The sequence below is a fragment of the Ovis canadensis genome, chromosome 6 (genome assembly GCF_042477335.2).
Source record: "Ovis canadensis isolate MfBH-ARS-UI-01 breed Bighorn chromosome 6, ARS-UI_OviCan_v2, whole genome shotgun sequence".
Lineage (NCBI taxonomy): Eukaryota > Metazoa > Chordata > Mammalia > Artiodactyla > Bovidae > Ovis > Ovis canadensis.
Window position 1 is genome coordinate 130,009,709 of NC_091250.1, and position 16,303 is coordinate 130,026,011.

Here is a 16,303-nt window from a genome sequence, read left to right on the forward strand (position 1 = left end):
CCCACGCCCCGTCCTTTCTCCTCCCCGCCTTCTCCGCCAGAGCAGATCAATGGAAGGCTGCTCCCGAACGACTGGGGGCGGCTTTGATTGGCGGAGAGCGTAGGCTCGTACCCAGAAGGGGTGGGGCGCGTCCCTCCTCGCTTCCTTTTCCGCCCACTTTCCAGGGCCTGGGGCTCTGCCCCCTTCTCCTCCCCGCCTCCCGGCCAGAGCAGACCAATGGGTGGCCGCCCCCGGACGACGGGAGGCGGCTTTGATTGGCGGAGGGCGTAGGCTCGCACCGAGAGGGGGCGGGACGCGTCCCGCCCCGGCTTCCTTTTCCGCCCGCTTGCCAGAGCGCCTGGGCCTCTGAGGCGAGGCGGCCGGCACTGGATGTAGGGGTGCGCAGGCGCAAAGCGGCGGGCCGGGGCTCCCCCACTCCCACCCCCCTCCGCGCGGCGGCGCCTGCGCGGTGCGCGGCCGGGCCGGCCCGAGGGCGCCTGCGCGCTGAGGCGGGACGCGCGGCCCGGCAGGCCGGCTGCAGCGGGCGCCTGGGGCGGGGCGGCCGCGGCGGCGGCGGCCGCGGCGGTTTCGCTGGAGCGCGGGGCGGCGGGGCCCCGGTGGCGGAAGATGGCGGAGCTCGGCAAGAAGTACTGCGTGTACTGCCTGGCCGAGGTGAGCCCGCTGCGCTTCCGCTGCACCGAGTGCCAGGACATCGAGCTGTGCCCCGAGTGCTTCTCCGCCGGCGCGGAGATCGGCCACCACCGCCGCTACCACGGCTACCAGCTGGTGGACGGCGGGCGCTTCACGCTCTGGGGGCCCGAGGCCGAGGGCGGCTGGACCAGCCGCGAGGAGCAGCTGCTGCTGGATGCCATCGAGCAGTTCGGCTTCGGGAACTGGGTGAGCCGCAGGGCCCCGGGCGCACCTGCGGGGGTGCGGGCGCCTCGAGGGCGCAGGGGGTGGCGATGGGCGGTGGAGCGGGGGAGGCCCGCGCCCGCCTCCCCGGGCAGGGCCAGGCACACAGAGAGGGTGAGCCAGCCGCCCAAGGTCACACAGCAGGAAGTAGCGGAGCGGGGCGGGGAGGTGGGGGGGAATCGGGCCGCGGCTGGCTGCCCCTCAACCCCCACCCCAGGGCAGTTTTCCCAGCCTTTTGGGCTGACCTCTGCTGGTGTCTGCTGAGTACACCCCTTGGGCGAGGCCAGACTCCCGGGAGGGGAGTCGGGGGGACACAGGCGGCTCTGAGACTTGACAGCAGTAGGGTACCCCAGGAAGGAGTGGGTTTCGCCTGGAGGACAGCGTGCTGAAGGCCAGAGGAGCTCCTCTCCACGCCCTCCGCCCTGCAGGCAGGCGCTCCTGGTCCTCCCTGCCATCCTCACCGCCACCACCACTCACTTTGTGGCCTTGTGTCCCCTGCTGGGCACTTGTTGACCCTCGCGTCCCCGTGACACCCTGGGCTTCGTGTGCCCCTGAGTGGGTTCTGCCATGGAGCGTGTGGACCGGGCCACACTTGACCTTTTGCATTTGGGTCTCTCCACTGGGGGCTCAGTTGGTAAGGAGTCTGCCTGCAGTAGACCCTGGGGTTCGATCCCTGGATGGGGAAGGTCCCCTGGAGAAGGGAAATGGAGAATCCCCGTGGACAGGGGAGCCCGGCGGGCTACAGTCCATGGGTCGCAAAGAGGCACGACTGAGCAACTTCACTGCCTTTCTCTCAAGAGGTTTCTTTGGGGACGTTTATCGGAGAGAACACAGAGCTGGACTGGACTTATTCACATCAGGCTCTCTCTCGAGAGACACGTGGTGGCTCTTCTCCAGGGGGTTTCTGAGGAGTGCTCTTCGCGCTCTGCAGGAGGCTCTCGTCTGTGTTAGGAGGAGAAGGTCTGGCTGGCTTTTGGCCCATAACCACCAGGGATGTGCGGCCACCTCCAGGCGTTGTGAGGAGTGTGGGGGGAGAGACGGGAGCCCACTCCCTTATCTTTCCGGACCCTTCCACATGCTGGTCCCCCAGCTCCTCGAACCACTCTCCAGCAGCACAGCCGTCCCTCGTCATCCACGGGGGATTGTTCCAGAATCCTCCCAGGCCACCAGAACCATCCCATACTCTGTCCCTTGCCTAAAAGGGCGGAGTAGGGTTGAGCCCACGGACGCTGGGGCCCGACCACCGGCCCCTTTCCTGGGCTTGGTGGTGGAGACGTTCTGCACTTCTGCCCGCATCCCCAAACCTGTATTTAGTCAGCTTTATTCTGTTGGTCAAGGGAGCCAGTCTTCGGGGACCTGTGCCCATTCTGCAGCCCTGGAATCTCGAGCCTCTCCGAGCTCCTTAGAGACCCTGCTTCGGGTTCTCAGCTGAGTGCCCGCATCACGGAGGCCACGCTCGGGACCCTCCTCACTGTCCTGAAGTGCTACCCGTGGATGTGTATGGAGCCTTTGCTCCGTGCTCATCCTTCGAAGGAGTCCGGAAGGAAAGGCTTCAGCCTGGCCTTCACGGGCGTTACAGGGTCGTGGCGGGCTGGTCCTGAGGTCCAGCCTCCGGTTGCAAACCCATCCCTCCTGTCCCTGTGCGTATCTCCTGGACTCCTTGACCCAGATCTCGCACCTTGATCCTTCCGCTCCTTGGGCTGCAAATGGGGTACCATTCTCGGGGGCTTCTTCTGGGTCCAGTTTAGCGGCAGCTCTGTCTTCAGAATCCTCCAGAAGCTAGCCTCCTCTCACAGCCTCAGTGCAGGCTGATGTCCATCTCTTGCCTGACCACTCCTGGAGCCTCCGGACTGGCCTCTCTGCTTGGTCCCCAGGCCCTGCAGCCCATTCCAGGCAGCAGGATTGGAGCTGTCTCTGAGGACAGGTCATGTCCCGTCAGCCTGCAGCAGCTTCCAGTTCTATGGAGATGAAACTTGAGGGCCTGCGAGGTCTTTCAGCGTCTACCTACCCCGGGATCCTTTTGATCATTTGTTATTTCTTCTGTTGAGAGCACTCCCCGCCACCGCCCCAATCATGGTTTGTGTCTGGTCTTTCTGCTTCCATATCAGTGCTTCAGAGAGACTTCCCTTCCCCGCTTTATTCTTGCAGCTCCTATCTCTGCAGTCGCCGCTAAAAATAGCTGGCGTGGACCGAGAGGCTCGCTGGGTGCCAGGCACTGTGCTGAACTCGCGTGGTCCCTTGTGAGAGCCTCCCAGCGCAGGTCTGTGCCGCAGGTTTGGACGGAATCGTTTGGTGTCCGAGTCTGTGCTCCGAGCACCCCCGTCAGCACTGCCTCCCTGCAGCTCTGCGGAAAATACTCGAAAAGCAAGCCCGGGACTAAGAGATGTATTAGAGTATGCCGAGGGAGGCCGGGAGGGAGGGTGCTCTGAAAGCAGTGCTATTTAACTTGCACACGAACCATCTGGAGAGCGTGCTGAAAGGCTCCGAATCGGGGCAGCAGCAGGCGCAGCTGTTCCCAGAGACAAAGCCGGGGCCTTCTCCCTGCTCAGCAGGCGTTGCGGTCTGGGGTCGGAGGTCCATAGACCAGGCCGAGGTGCGGCTCCCCCATCTCTCCCTCTCTGCTCTGGGGCGCCTTTGCCCTGAGCGTCGCTGTGCTGCCTCAGAGACTTCTCTGCGGTGCTGAGCTGCAGGCTGTGTCCAGGCGCCAGCCCTGAGCCGCGTGCCCCACACAGGCCGCCGTCAGCAGGTGTGGGCTCCAGGGGAGGCGCGTTGCAAGCATGTCTGCGTGCTCCTCTCAGCAGGCTGTGGGCTGGTTCTTGGTTGAAGAGCGGCAACCCCGAGAATGGAAGGCCCTGGTGCAGAGCCCAGGCTTAACCTCCTGGTACGGCAGCAGCGTCTGCTGTGGCTGGGGGGCTGCACGCCCCTGGCTGGAGCCGGGTCTTAACTAGGTGGGGGGTGAATGTGGGGGCCGGGGCTAGGGGACAGGGACCGGGCCCCACGGGTGGGGGTGGGTGTGGGGACAGTGCTGGAGAGGCAGGTGAGACCGCTGGGATTTCCCTGGTGGCACTCGTGGACACGGGGTCGTGGGGATTCCGTGGGGACAGGCCCTGCTGAAGTTTGGACCATTTGCTCACAGTCTGTCCCAGGGTCCGGGCCCAGCTGAGAGGCGCCGGCCACAAGGCCAGGAGGGTTTGGGGATGAGCAGCAGAGAGGACGGGGGTGAGGGGCTGACACCCGTGACGGGAGACAAGAACAGGGCTCAGGGTGGGCGGGGTTCACCGTGTCCCAACACCATGGGTTTTGAGCCCCCCCGCCCCGGGCAGCTGGTTGTGTGGTGGGCACTGTGCAGGTTCAGGATTGGAAGACACGGACCCTGGGGGGGGACGCAAGCACAGATGTGAATGCCAGCTGCACTTTCCCACAGCGCCGCACATTTGTCAGTCGGTTGCTGGAGCATTGACCAGTTTGAAGGAGGCGTGGGCCCCCCCTACCTCCCGTGGTCAGGAGGACTCCAGGGGCAGGTGGGGTTCACGCTGGCCCCGAAGCTCGATTTCGCGTTGAAAAAGGACGTGGAGTGCTCTGTGGACTCTGCGAGGCCTTGTGCTGTGAACGTTACATTCAGGCTGATTACCGGAGGCAGGCGGAACGTCTGAACAAGGGCTTCTCCTCTTGTAGAGGACAGTGGGGCCCGGCAGGCTGGGTGATGCGGACGCGCTGTGTGCCTTCATCATCTGGCACTCGCTGAGGACCCGCTTTGTGTTGGACCCCATGCTACACGCAGAGCGTCCCCGGGTGAGGTCTGGACACAGCAGGTTACAGAGTGTCCAGGGCCTCTGACGCAGTGGGTTCTCAGCATGGCTGTCTTCCTCAGCATGGTGGAGCCCCTCTGTGTGTTGGTGGGAAGTGGATAGGTCCATCCTGTGAGCCTCCTGAGAGTGGGGGTCTTAATCGCCATCAAGGAGGGGCAGGGAAGAGCTTGGGTGGAGAAACCAGCTAGAGTTCAGAGGGTTATACAGAGCAGGGCGTTTATTGTTTTGGGGGGGGGGGCTCTGTGGGACCCTAGTTCCTTGGCTTGGGGTTGAACCCTTGGCTCTGCAGAGGGAGCATGGAGTCCACGGGAGTTCCAGGGAAAGGAAGCCCCTGAGCAGTGGGTCTTAGACTTTCAGAGTGAGTGAGGAAACCCTGGGAGGCTCCTTAGGCGCAAATCCTGTCGTTCACCCCCGCCACCCCACCCTTCTGAAGTCAGGTCCGGGGTGGTGTGGGAGTCTGCAGTTCCAACAGGGTCACGGGCTGCTGCTGCTGTGCCAGGGACCCTACTTTAAGAAGCACCGATGCAGCTAGAGTAAGGCTTGCGGCTTGTAAAACTTTTACTGTTCAAAAGAAAGTATATTTTTACTGTGGTAAAGTATATATTATGTATACATGATGTATATATAAAGTATGTGGATACATGTATCTAGTGTATACGTGAAGTATGTATCCTAATACTTGATGTGTTATGGTGCACAGTGTACACTTTGTGTGTACATTAGATGCATGTATCCCTGTATACATAAACTTCACGTATACATTATGCATACTTTATGAATACATTAGACATACAGTGGACTGCAAGGAGATCAAACCAGTCAATCCTAAAGGAAACCAGGCTTAAATATTCATTGGAAGGACTGATGCTGAAGCTCCAATACTTTGGCCACCTGATGCCAAGATCTGACTCGTTTGAAGATACCCCATGCTGGGAAAGATTGAAGGCAGGAGGAGAAGGGGACAACAGAGGAGGAGATGGTTGGATGGCATCACCGACTCACTGGACATGAATTTGAGCAAGCTCTGAGAGTGGGTGGTGGACAAGGAGGCTGCAGTCCATGGGGTCGCAGAGGCAGACACGACTGAGTGGCTGAACTGACTGATGATGTAAAGTTTGCCATTTTAACCATTTGTCAGTGTCCAGCTCCGTGGCACGAAGCACGTCAGTGCTGCCGGGCAGCTGTCACCACTGGCTGGAACTCTCGTGGTGAACAGAAAGTCTTCCTCGTCACACACTAACCCTGTCTCCGTCTCCCACAGCCTCTCTTAGCTGCTGTTCTGCTTGCAGTCGCTGTGGGCTCACCTGTTCTAAGGACCTCACCTCAGTGGGTTCGCATAATGTCTGTATTCTTGTGCCTGCCTTGTTTCTTAGGATAATGTGCCCCGGGTTGGCCAGTGTTGTAGCAGGCGTCAGAACCTCCTTTGTGTTTAAGGTTGAGTAATAAAATAGTCCGTGGTGTGGACGGACCACACTTTGTTGATCCAGTCGTCTGTGGATGGGCACTCGCTGTCGGGAATGCTTCTGCGGTGAACACGGGTGTCCAGATAGCGCTGAAGTCCTTGTCAGTTCGGGTGAACACCAGGAGGTGGAATTGTTGGATTGTGAGGTAATCCTGTGTGTTTCTGGAGGACCCGCCATGCGGTTTTTGCAGTGGGGCCTGGGGCTTCGTAAAGCTCTCTCACAAATATAGCCTGATTTGACCTGAGAAGCTTTAGTCCCCCTGAGGGGCACTCACAGGTGTGAGCTGGTGAATTCTGAGTAGGGAGGAGGACGGGGACCCTGGAACAGAGGGGAGGCTTATGGAGCTTTCTAGCTTTAAAAAAAAAAAAAAAAGACCCATCAAACTGGAGTGGTGGCCGCACCTGGAGTGGCCTGGGAGGGTGGGCTGAGGTCAGTTCTCGTGGCAGCTGGCCTTGACCCGGCCAGCGGTGCATGCTGGGGGCGGGTTGGGCTGGAGGGCAGGGGGAGCGTCTGGAGGTGCAGGCGGCCAGCCCAGGGTGTCCTCCCAGCCCTCGAGAGGCCGGCGGGCCATTCCCCTCACTGTAAAAGGTGACCGGCCGGGCTGGAGAGGGAAATGGCCACATCCAGGGCCCTGTGTGGGTGTGCTGGGCTGGAGTCCTCGCTGCAGGGAGGGCGCGCGCGTACTGGAGGCCAGCGGGGCTGCAGGCCCAGGTCCGAGTCCAGAGCCCAGGTTGGGTCCTTGGGGCGGGCCGGCCGGCCTGGAGCGCTTTCCGGGGCCTGCGGCTCTGACTTCACTCAGTCCTTCGGGCCCACCGCCCCCTCCTTGGCCTTGGACCCCGTGCTCCTGGCCCCGCAGGTGGCTCCTTCTGCCACCCCCTGAGGCCCTGCAGTGTCCTGGCTGGCCCCCGAGGTCTCTACCCCAGCTGCCCATGCGGTGGGCCCTCTGGTTGCTTCTGTCCCCTTGAGGCATCTTCCTTGAAAGAAGGAAGTGGGAGCCACATCTCCCTGAGGGAATGTAGCGCGCCTGGCCCTGGAGCCTCGGGAACAAAGCCAGCCTCCTGGCTTCTGCCCCCCAGGCAGACACAAGGCTGGTCAAAAAAGGACGTGCACCCTTCAGGGTGCCCCAGAGCAGCCCCGCCCACCGACCTGCTTGGGAAGGGTGCCCCGCGACGCGATTGAGAGAGTCGTCCTGATAAAGGCCCCGGTTTGCGCAGAGACGGGGGACTGGATGCTCTGTGCTGGCAAGAAGTGGGCCTGCGGTGTCCCCCACAAGTCCCAGGGGCCAGAGAGGGTGCCACGGCTGCATCCCTATGAGGTGGTCCGTCTGGAAAGGGGAGCGCTGGCACCGCCCTGCCTGTGGGTGGGCTGCACCCCTGGTGCCAGGGTGGGCGAGAGCTGGCCTGTGTTCCTGGGGTGGCCGCGCCCGAGGTGGTCCTCCCGATGTGGGAGGCAGGGGACGTTGTGCGGAGGATGAGAGGGGGAACCCGTACACGCCTGTGGTTGCTCACGATGATGTGTTTTATCCCGACAGAACACTTAAGAGGAGCGATTAGAGATCATAAGCAGGAGCGGAGGCGACACACGCCTCACAGCAGTGAGTAATTGAGCCAGGATGTGAGTCTCACTCTGGGCATCACGGACGCCTTCCTGGAGGAGGTGACCTGGGTGGACACAGGCCCTGGAAGCGACGCTAACAGCTTCGTAGTAGGAATAACGAAGCCAGCGTCCACAGGCCAAGCCGTGCCCAGCACTGGACCGTCCTGTGACGGTCAGTAGCATCCCCGTAATCCAGACCTGGAGACTGAAGTGCAGAGAAGATAGTCCCTGACGCGTCCAGGTCCCTCAGCAGTGAAGGGGTGGGGCGTGGAGCGGGCCCGAGGCCCAGCCCCAGGCTGTGCCCAGAGAGGGCAGCTGGCATTTGTCGGCAGAGGCCAGGTCATAGGGCGGGGGCGGCCTCAGCCGGAAGGGAGAGACCCCGCGGCAGCCCCACCAGGAGCCCCACCGCGGGCTGGCCTCCGTCTTTTCCCTTTGGTGACCTCATGGGCCCAGTTCAGCATCTCAGAGATGCATTTTATTTTTCAAAGGACTCCAGGAAGCAGCATATTGAACTCTCCTCACCTTGTTCTAGAAATGGGAGTCTCTTTTCTTTAAGTTCGTGTATAGGAGAACAAACCTCCAGACTTTGGGCTGCTTCCCGGGGTGTTACTGCAAGCTGGAGTGGGAAAGGGGCTACCTTCAGGCTACAGCTGGGTGCCTTGTTCTGTTTCAGTTGTACTTGAACTTTCCCTTCAAGTCTCTCCCCAAAACTCACTTCGGCTGCTCCTTGCTCTCCCAGCGGGCCTGTCTGTCTGTCCATCTACCCATCTGGATGAAGCAAAAAAACCTGGACCTTGAACGCGGGAGGGACAGGACCTCCCCTCCGCCCACCCTGCCCCCTGCCATCACGGGCCGCTGTAAGGCACAGATGGGACCGTCCCTCCCTGGTGTGACCCACTGACACATGGGGACTGGAGACGCGCGAGATGAGACGAGCTGGATGCCAGGCCAGCGGCCAGCATGAACTGTCATCGTCGGGGTGTGTCCGTCACTGCTTCCGGGAACCTGTGTGTCCTCTGTGGACTCCTAGGGTCAGAGCCTGGCTGTCCCCTTCCATCACGACCCTCAGTCTCAGAGCCTGTGGAAGTCAGGCTCCTGTGGACTTTCCCGGGCCTTCTTCACTGGCGCCGAGCTGACGCGGCGGTCCCCAGGGTCGATTCTCAGCAGTCGCTGGCTGGCATCTCCCCCAGTAGCGGCCTCCCCCTAGGCAGCTGCCAAGGTGGTGATGCGGGGTCCTGGGGACCTGGTGACAAGGCGCCAGCCCCGCTGCTTTGTGGCTTCATGAACAGCCACTGCCCGGGTCCCTGTGGAGCCAGAAACCCCTTATGTTAATTGAAGAGGAGCTGGGTCACAGGTGTCCGCGCAGGGCCCACGGCCGTCCGGCCCCTTGCCTGGCGGGGCTGGAGAAACCCAGCCTGTGTCTGGAGACCGCCCGGCTTCTTATCCCCTGCCGCCCGCCTCCACGAAGGAGGCCCCAGGAGTGTGGACGTTTGCGGAGCAAAACGCGGAGCAGTGGGCCACGGGCCTGTGGACCTCGAGGAAGCGCGCCTGCGCGCGGCCGGGGGGCGGGGCTGCCTCCCGGAACAGAGGTCGTCTCTTTTAAGGACGCTGTGTTTTTATATGATGCAAGGAGATCCAGCCAGTCAGTCCTAAAGGAAATCAGTCCTGAATATTCATTGGAAGGACTGATGCTGAAGCTGAAACTCCAATACTTTGGCCACCTGATGCGAAGAACCAACTCACTGGGAAAGACCCTGATGCTGGGAAAGATTGAAGGCAGGAGGAGAAGGGGAGGACAGAGGATGAGATGGTTGGATGACATCACCGACTCAATGGACATGAGTTTGAGCAAACTCTGGGAGATGGTGAAGGACAGGGAAGCCTGGCCTGCTGCAGTCGATGGGGTCACAGAGAGTCGGAAACGACTGAGCGACTGAACTGAATTTTCATGAAAATCTTAGACCAGTTTAAACAGAGAATTGAGGCAGGATTTAACTTTAAAAAAAAAAAAATCCCTTTTAGTATTACTGAAAAAAGTGGAAAACTAATGCACAGAACCTCCACCTCCCTTCCCGGCACCCCTCTCAGAACGTGAGCGCCTTGCATCTCAAGGCAGGAAGTTGGTGACACCCGCACAGACCGCCCGTGAGGGTCTGCCCCGGGTGCACACTTCCTCCTGTGTCTCCGGGGCACGCAGGAGTGCTGGCGCGGGCGTGCGGGGCACCTGTGGTGGGGGGCGGCCCAGGTGCCCCCTCCTGCTTCTCTCATGCTCAGGACTCGTCCTTCGTGTTCAAAACAGGCAGTGCCTGCAGCCAGCGGAAAGCACCAAGTCCTCAGAAGGCAGACGGCGGAGGGCCTCCCTCCCAGCACCCCCACCCATCCGCTCCGTGCCCTGGGCACCGTGCTGGGGGCCCGGGCCCCAAGGGAGTGTCTGACGAGCACAGGCGGGCCACCGCCGTCTCCCACGTGCCCTCGCCGCCTCGCGTGGGGGGCTCATAGGGGCCCGGCAGCCTTGCGGGAGGACGGCTGCACGCCCCTGCCTGCTCCGTCCGCAGGGCGGGAGCTGATGGAGAGGCCCTCGCACAGGTCACGGGGCTGCCTCGGTTCACTCAGGCGCCGCATCGCTGCCCAGCCTCCCGCTGCGCCCTCGGGCTGTGAGTCTCCCCATCGCCGGGCATCCGAGGGGCGCGGGGGCAGCGCCCTCTCGGAGGGCAGAGCTCTACCGCAGGGCCGCACTGGACCAGGCCTGGGCCCCCGGCGCTGAGCCGCGCCGCACTGGCGAGGGTTGGACGCTGAGGGCGCGGCTCCCACGGCCTGGCCGCCCACCCAGCGTGGGCAGCTCAGCTCAGGCTGGTGGCACCCGGCTCCCTGGCGAGCACAGCCTTTCCTTCTGGAAGGACATGTGTCCCGGGGGCTCCCTGGGCCCGGCTGGGGTGGGCTGGGCTGGGGGAGAGCGTTACCGCCCCCCAACGCCCCCTGTTCCTTTACCGTGAGGACCGCAGGCTCCAAGGCAGGAGTGCCCAGCCTGGGAGATGGTGACGGTAGTGATGGTTGTGACTCCCTTCTGTTTCTTTGGACAAAACGTTTCCTGGCAAAGGATAACTGCACACTTGGTGTGAGAAGTTTTTAAAGAAAGAAGCTTGTAGTTTCTCCAGCAGACAGTCTGCTCTCCGCTCTGATCCCCGCTGCCCCTCACGGTGCACAGAGGTGGCCTGGCAGGGTGGGTCCCAATGTGGCCTTCTCTGCCCCCCTCCCCCGAGCGGCGCCCCCTGGGGAGAGGCTGGCAGGGCAGACGCCGGTCTGGTCCCTCTGAAGGGCTTCTTGACACCTTCCTCCCCTCTGTGCCCGGTGGTCAGTAGGGTCAGCCCCCCAGGGGACCGGCTGGTTTTCTGGTCGGCCTGTGGGGGTGCAGGGACCATCCCGACCGTGGGGCGGGGCGCTGAGCGTCTCTGGGCGGGAGGGCAGAGCCGGGGGAGTGAGGCCGGCGAGGCGCAGTGGCTGCAGGGAGCGAGTGCACGCTGCAGGGAGCGAGTGCACACTGCAGGCGGCTGCTTTCTCAAGTGGCTTTAGCGGTTCCCTTTAAGGAAGAGGCCTCTTGGCAGAAGGAAAAGATTGAGGGACTTGGACAATTTCCTCCCATTAATAACCCTGTGCGCGCAGAGCGGGTCCCTTCTGGAGGCGTGACCTCTGCCTGCAGCCCGGGCCGGTCTCCAGCTGCTTGCTGGACCCCAGGGGCCGGCAGAAGCGGTGGCCTGACTCTCGGGTCATCTGACCGCCACCCGGGAAAGGAACACACCGGCCCAGGGCCGGGGCATCAGAGACGGAGCTCAGCCCTTTGTGCTGGGACGCAGGCGGCGCAGTAAGCCGGCTTCCTCCCTGGTGGAGAGGCCCGTGGCCACATCTGTTCTCCTAGTTCAAAGAGCGGAGAGGTCACTGGAGCCAGTGGGGACCCCCCGCCCCAACCCCAGAGCTCTGGCTGCCCACTCCGGCCTGATTGCTGGCGCGCAGGGCGGCCCGAGCCCCAGGGAGCCTCTGCTTGTCCTCTTAAGAGAACCAGAAGAGTTGGGGTCTGGGATGTGGCTTTCAGCTTTGCGCTCCAGGCTGGTCGCCCATCTGGGTCCTGACTTTCTCGGGGCATGGATTCCTCAAAGGTCCTCCCCCCAGCTCCCACATTCAGAGTGGCCGTGGGGGACGGACAGCACGGCGCCCGCAGGGTGGCGGCGCCCAGGGAACTCCGCGCCTGGCCTGCGCCTGACCCTCTGACGCTTCTTGTCTCTGCAGGAGGACATGGCAGCCCACGTCGGCGCTTCCCGGACCCCCCAGGAAGTGATGGAGCATTACGTAAGCATGTACATCCACGGCAACTTGGGGAAGGCCTGCATCCCTGACACCATCCCCAACCGGGTGACCGACCACACCTGCCCCAGCGGGGGCCCCCTCTCTCCCAGCCTCACCACCCCCTTGCCTCCCCTAGACATCTCGGTGGCCGAGCAGCAGCAGCTGGGCTACATGCCACTGCGGGATGACTACGAGATCGAGTACGACCAGGACGCCGAGACGCTCATCAGCGGGCTCTCGGTCAACTACGATGATGACGACGTGGAGATCGAGCTGAAGCGCGCGCACGTGGACATGTACGTGCGCAAGCTCCGTGAGCGGCAGCGGCGCAAGAACATCGCGCGAGACTACAACCTGGTGCCCGCCTTCCTGGGCAAGGACAAGAAGGAGAAGGAGCGGGCGGCGCGGCGCAAGGTCACCAAGGAGGAGAAGGAGCTGCGGCTCAAGCTGCGGCCGCTCTACCAGTTCATGTCGTGCAAGGAGTTCGATGACCTGTTTGAGAACATGCACAAGGAGAAGATGCTGCGCGCGAAGATCCGCGAGCTGCAGCGCTACCGGCGCAACGGCATCACCAAGATGGAAGAGTCGGCGGAGTACGAGGCGGCCCGGCACAAGCGCGAGAAGCGCAAGGAGAACAAGGCGGCTGCGGCTGCTGCCGCGGCAGCAGGGGGCGCCAAGCGCGGCAAGGAGGACGGCCGGGACGGCGAGTTCGCGGCCATCGAGCACCTGCCAGGCTTCGAGCTCCTGTCGGACCGCGAGAAGGTGCTGTGCAGCTCGCTGAACCTGAGCCCCGCGCGCTACGTGACCGTGAAGACCATCATCATCAAGGACCACCTGCAGAAGCGCCAGGGCATCCCCTCCAAGAGCCGCCTGCCCAGCTACCTGGACAAAGTCCTCAAGAAGAGGATCCTGAGCTTCCTCACCGAGAGTGGGTGGATATCCAGGGACGCCTCCTGAAGCCCGCCGTCCGGAGCGCCCAGGACGGACGGACGGATGGATGGTCGCGCGAGAGCCACACCGACAGCAAAGAGAAAAAAAAGCTTTGTGAGCCAAAACGAAAGCGGGTGGGCGGGAGGGGGAGAGGAAACGCTTTTCCGCCCCCCCCCCCCCCCCCCCGCATTGTTGGTCTTTTTTTTAAACAAATCGAGTCCTTTTTTTAGGGTATCAATTCTTTTTACTGTCCTCTGAAGAAGCAATAGCAACAGTCGGATCAAGGGGAAGACAAAACCCGTGTGTATTTTAACTGAATCCCTAAACGTAGTTCTTTAAGGTGATCATTTGCCTTTAAATGTTCAGTGTGGAGCATATGATGAAGAGATCGGGAAATTTCCTTTTTTTTGTTGCTTCCCAGTGGTACAGGACTGTGAGGTGGGCAGAGGAGCCCTTCCCTGCTGGCTGCCGGCTCACCCCCATGACCTGAGCTCCCGCTGCGGCTGCGCTCGGTGTCGGGCAGGTGGCACTTTAGGCGGAGGGCGCCGGGCCAGGCAGAAGAGGCTGGGCAAGGGCGGGACGGGCATCCGTAGGGAATCGCCGGGAGGAATCTGGTGTTGAACGGTTTGGCCAAACTGAGCTTCCCCACGATGGCTGGCGATAGCACTTTGAGGGAGCTCACCGTGGTGTCTGCTGGGGGGGTGGGGCGGCGGGCCAGGGGGGACGCGGGGCTCAGCGCAGACTGGCAGAATGCAGGGCCTCCCCTGGGGGTGCTTCTTGCTGGGCTTAGAACTCGGCCTTGTGTTTTACTTGGAAGAACTCATTTTAAATGAAGTTCACCGAGAGTTGAGAGTTCTGGGTTTTGGGTCAGCTCCTTCCAGGGTTCTCACCGCAGTTGCAAGCCCCTCTTTCTCTGAGACCGGCCATGTGTCTTGTCTTGTGTGGTCTCAGGCGCTGGGCTAGGCAAGAGGGACCCTGGTGGCCTGGAGGCCTGGGCACTGCTTCTCTGGGAAGAAGTGGCTCAGAGTCTTGAGCCAGACTCTGGCATGGCTCTGCCCAGCCCAGTTCAGAGAAGCTCTCAGGGGTGCCCTTTCGTGATGGGCACAGTGCCTTTGCGCAGGAACCTGAGGAGTCGTGTGTCTTCCAGCGGCCCGGGGCTCTCCTGTCCCAGGCCCTGCTGTCGAGTCAGTGGAGTGGCTAGACCCCAGTGCTCCTCCAGTCGTCCTGGGGCACATCCTGCCTCTCATCCCCCGTAGCTACCAGACTGTTTACCTCCCAGAATGCTTGGGCTTGAAGTTACATTAAAGTGAAGGTATTTGAGAGAGAAAAGAAAAAAAAAACAAAAACCTTATCATTTCCAAGGACGGCGTAGTTATGGTGCCTTTTCCTTTCACATCCTGTCTGTCCTAGGGTGATTTCCAGCATTAAGTACACACTTCAAGTATACTGGGGGCTTCCCTGGTGACTCAGATGGTAAAGAACCCAGCTACAATGCAGGAGACCTGGGTTCAATCCCTGGGTTGGGAAGATCTCCTGGAGAAGGGAATGGCAACCCATTCCGGTATTCTTGCCTTGGAGAACCTCCATGAACAGAGGAGCCTTGGCGGGCCACCGTCCACGGAGTCGCAAAGAGTCGGACGCGACTGAGTGCCTGACGCTCAAACACGTCCATGGCTTTAGTTGTAAACTGCATCGCGTGCTGGCAGAGTAGCACTCCCCGCGACCTGACTGCAAGCCTGGGACCTCTCTCTCTGACCGTAAAGCAGCGGGCGGTGGTGTCACTCCCGAGGGTAACCGTGGCTGCCGAGAGTGCGGAGACGGTGCTATGCCCTTCCAGGGTTCTCAGCCAGGGTTCCTGGAGCAGCAGTGCAGCGTCCCTGGGGGAACCGGGTGGCCCTTCAGGGACTTGGGCCCCCCTCAGGCCTCGGACACGCGGGGTGGGGCCTTGCAGGTCACTGGGATGCGTGCTGAAGTCTGAGAACTGCGGGCTTTAGCTGCTCCGGTGTAACCGATTTTCTACATCAGATTCCTAGTTTGGTGAGGTTTTAAATTTGTCTTATTTTTATACAAAACGATTGCCAGACTTTCACTAAGCTTAAGAAGCAAAATCTCCCTGTAAAATGTGCGTGGCCCTGGCCAAGAGCTGTCAAATGAGAAGTTCTGTGCTTAAGCAGGTTGTCAGTGTGTGTCTCTTCTCGACGGTATGAAGAATTTATTTAGGCTTGACTGTTTTTAAACACCATAATGAATGTATAATTTATGTTAAAAGTGTGAACCCTTTGTTACAAGGGAAAAGTAATTTTATGATTGGTTGCCTCCTGCCCCATCAACTCCAGCTATTACTGTCGCATTAGTCCCGCCCCTGCTGTTTGCTCGGAGCCTTTAAATTTCTGTATTTCTTACGATAAATGAGTCACCATGATCCCACGGAATTAGGTCTTTTCAAAACTGAAACTCTCTCAAGTCACAGAAGATAATCAGCTGTTCAGAATGATACTCTGGATGGCCAGCATTCCAAGAATGTATTCAGACCGAAACTCTGCCTACCGCCTTTTTCCCCCCTTTTACACATTAAACAGGTTGAGAACCAAACAGTGTCACTGATTGCTTTTTACTACCTGCCCGTGGAGCCGCAGCTTTCCAGTCTCAGAATCAGGATGGGGAACAGCTTGTGACATGTCTTAGTGTGGCTCTTGGACTTTGTGCCTGTTTTCCCTCCAAACTGTTGAGTTCAGATAGATCTCTCGTTAAGCAGAAAAGCCCTTGAGGCCAGCGCTCCTTCCCAGAAAGGAATAAAACACCCAGACCTTCCGTGGAGCCAGGCTGCGGAAGCCTGTGGTGTGCAGACAGCGCCGGCTCCATCACCTGCACGGAGCAGCGGATCCAGGCCGCAGTTGAAGACCCGAGAACCAGGCCTGGGTGCAGCCCACGGGCCTCTAACTGCGGTGGCAGCGTGGACACAGTTAATGTTTTCCTGTTGGTGTGACTGTGGATGAGTGAAACGGGAAAACGTTCACATTTAAGCCAGACCATCTCTGGGTTGAGCACCTTTTAGCAGGTGCAGCTCCAGCTGAAAAGGGATGGGAGGGGACACTCACAGAAACTAGTGCAACAATTACTCACGCTCAGCGTACAGATGTATCCAGAGAGGCAAAACCACGTGCCCACAGCCGTGGTGTAAAGGCGGGCGTGACTCCCGGCGTGGTTTCCTCAGGGAGCTCTACCGCCTTTAGTTATATATTTTTAACACTCGTTTATTGGGCCGCCTCAGGTCGT

The 16,303-nt window shown here is 60.7% G+C and overlaps 1 protein-coding gene across 1 annotated transcript; it reads left to right on the top strand.

Moving 5' to 3' along the window:
* The first annotated feature begins 409 nt into the window (after window positions 1-409).
* Window positions 410-15,619, top strand: TADA2B (transcriptional adaptor 2B). Its single transcript, XM_069594794.2, has 2 exons — window positions 410-876; window positions 12,041-15,619. The coding sequence occupies exons 1-2, from the start codon at window positions 607-609 to the stop codon at window positions 13,052-13,054; spliced, it is 1,284 nt and encodes a 427-aa protein (XP_069450895.1). The 5' UTR covers window positions 410-606; the 3' UTR covers window positions 13,055-15,619.
* Window positions 15,620-16,303: the final 684 nt, after the last annotated feature.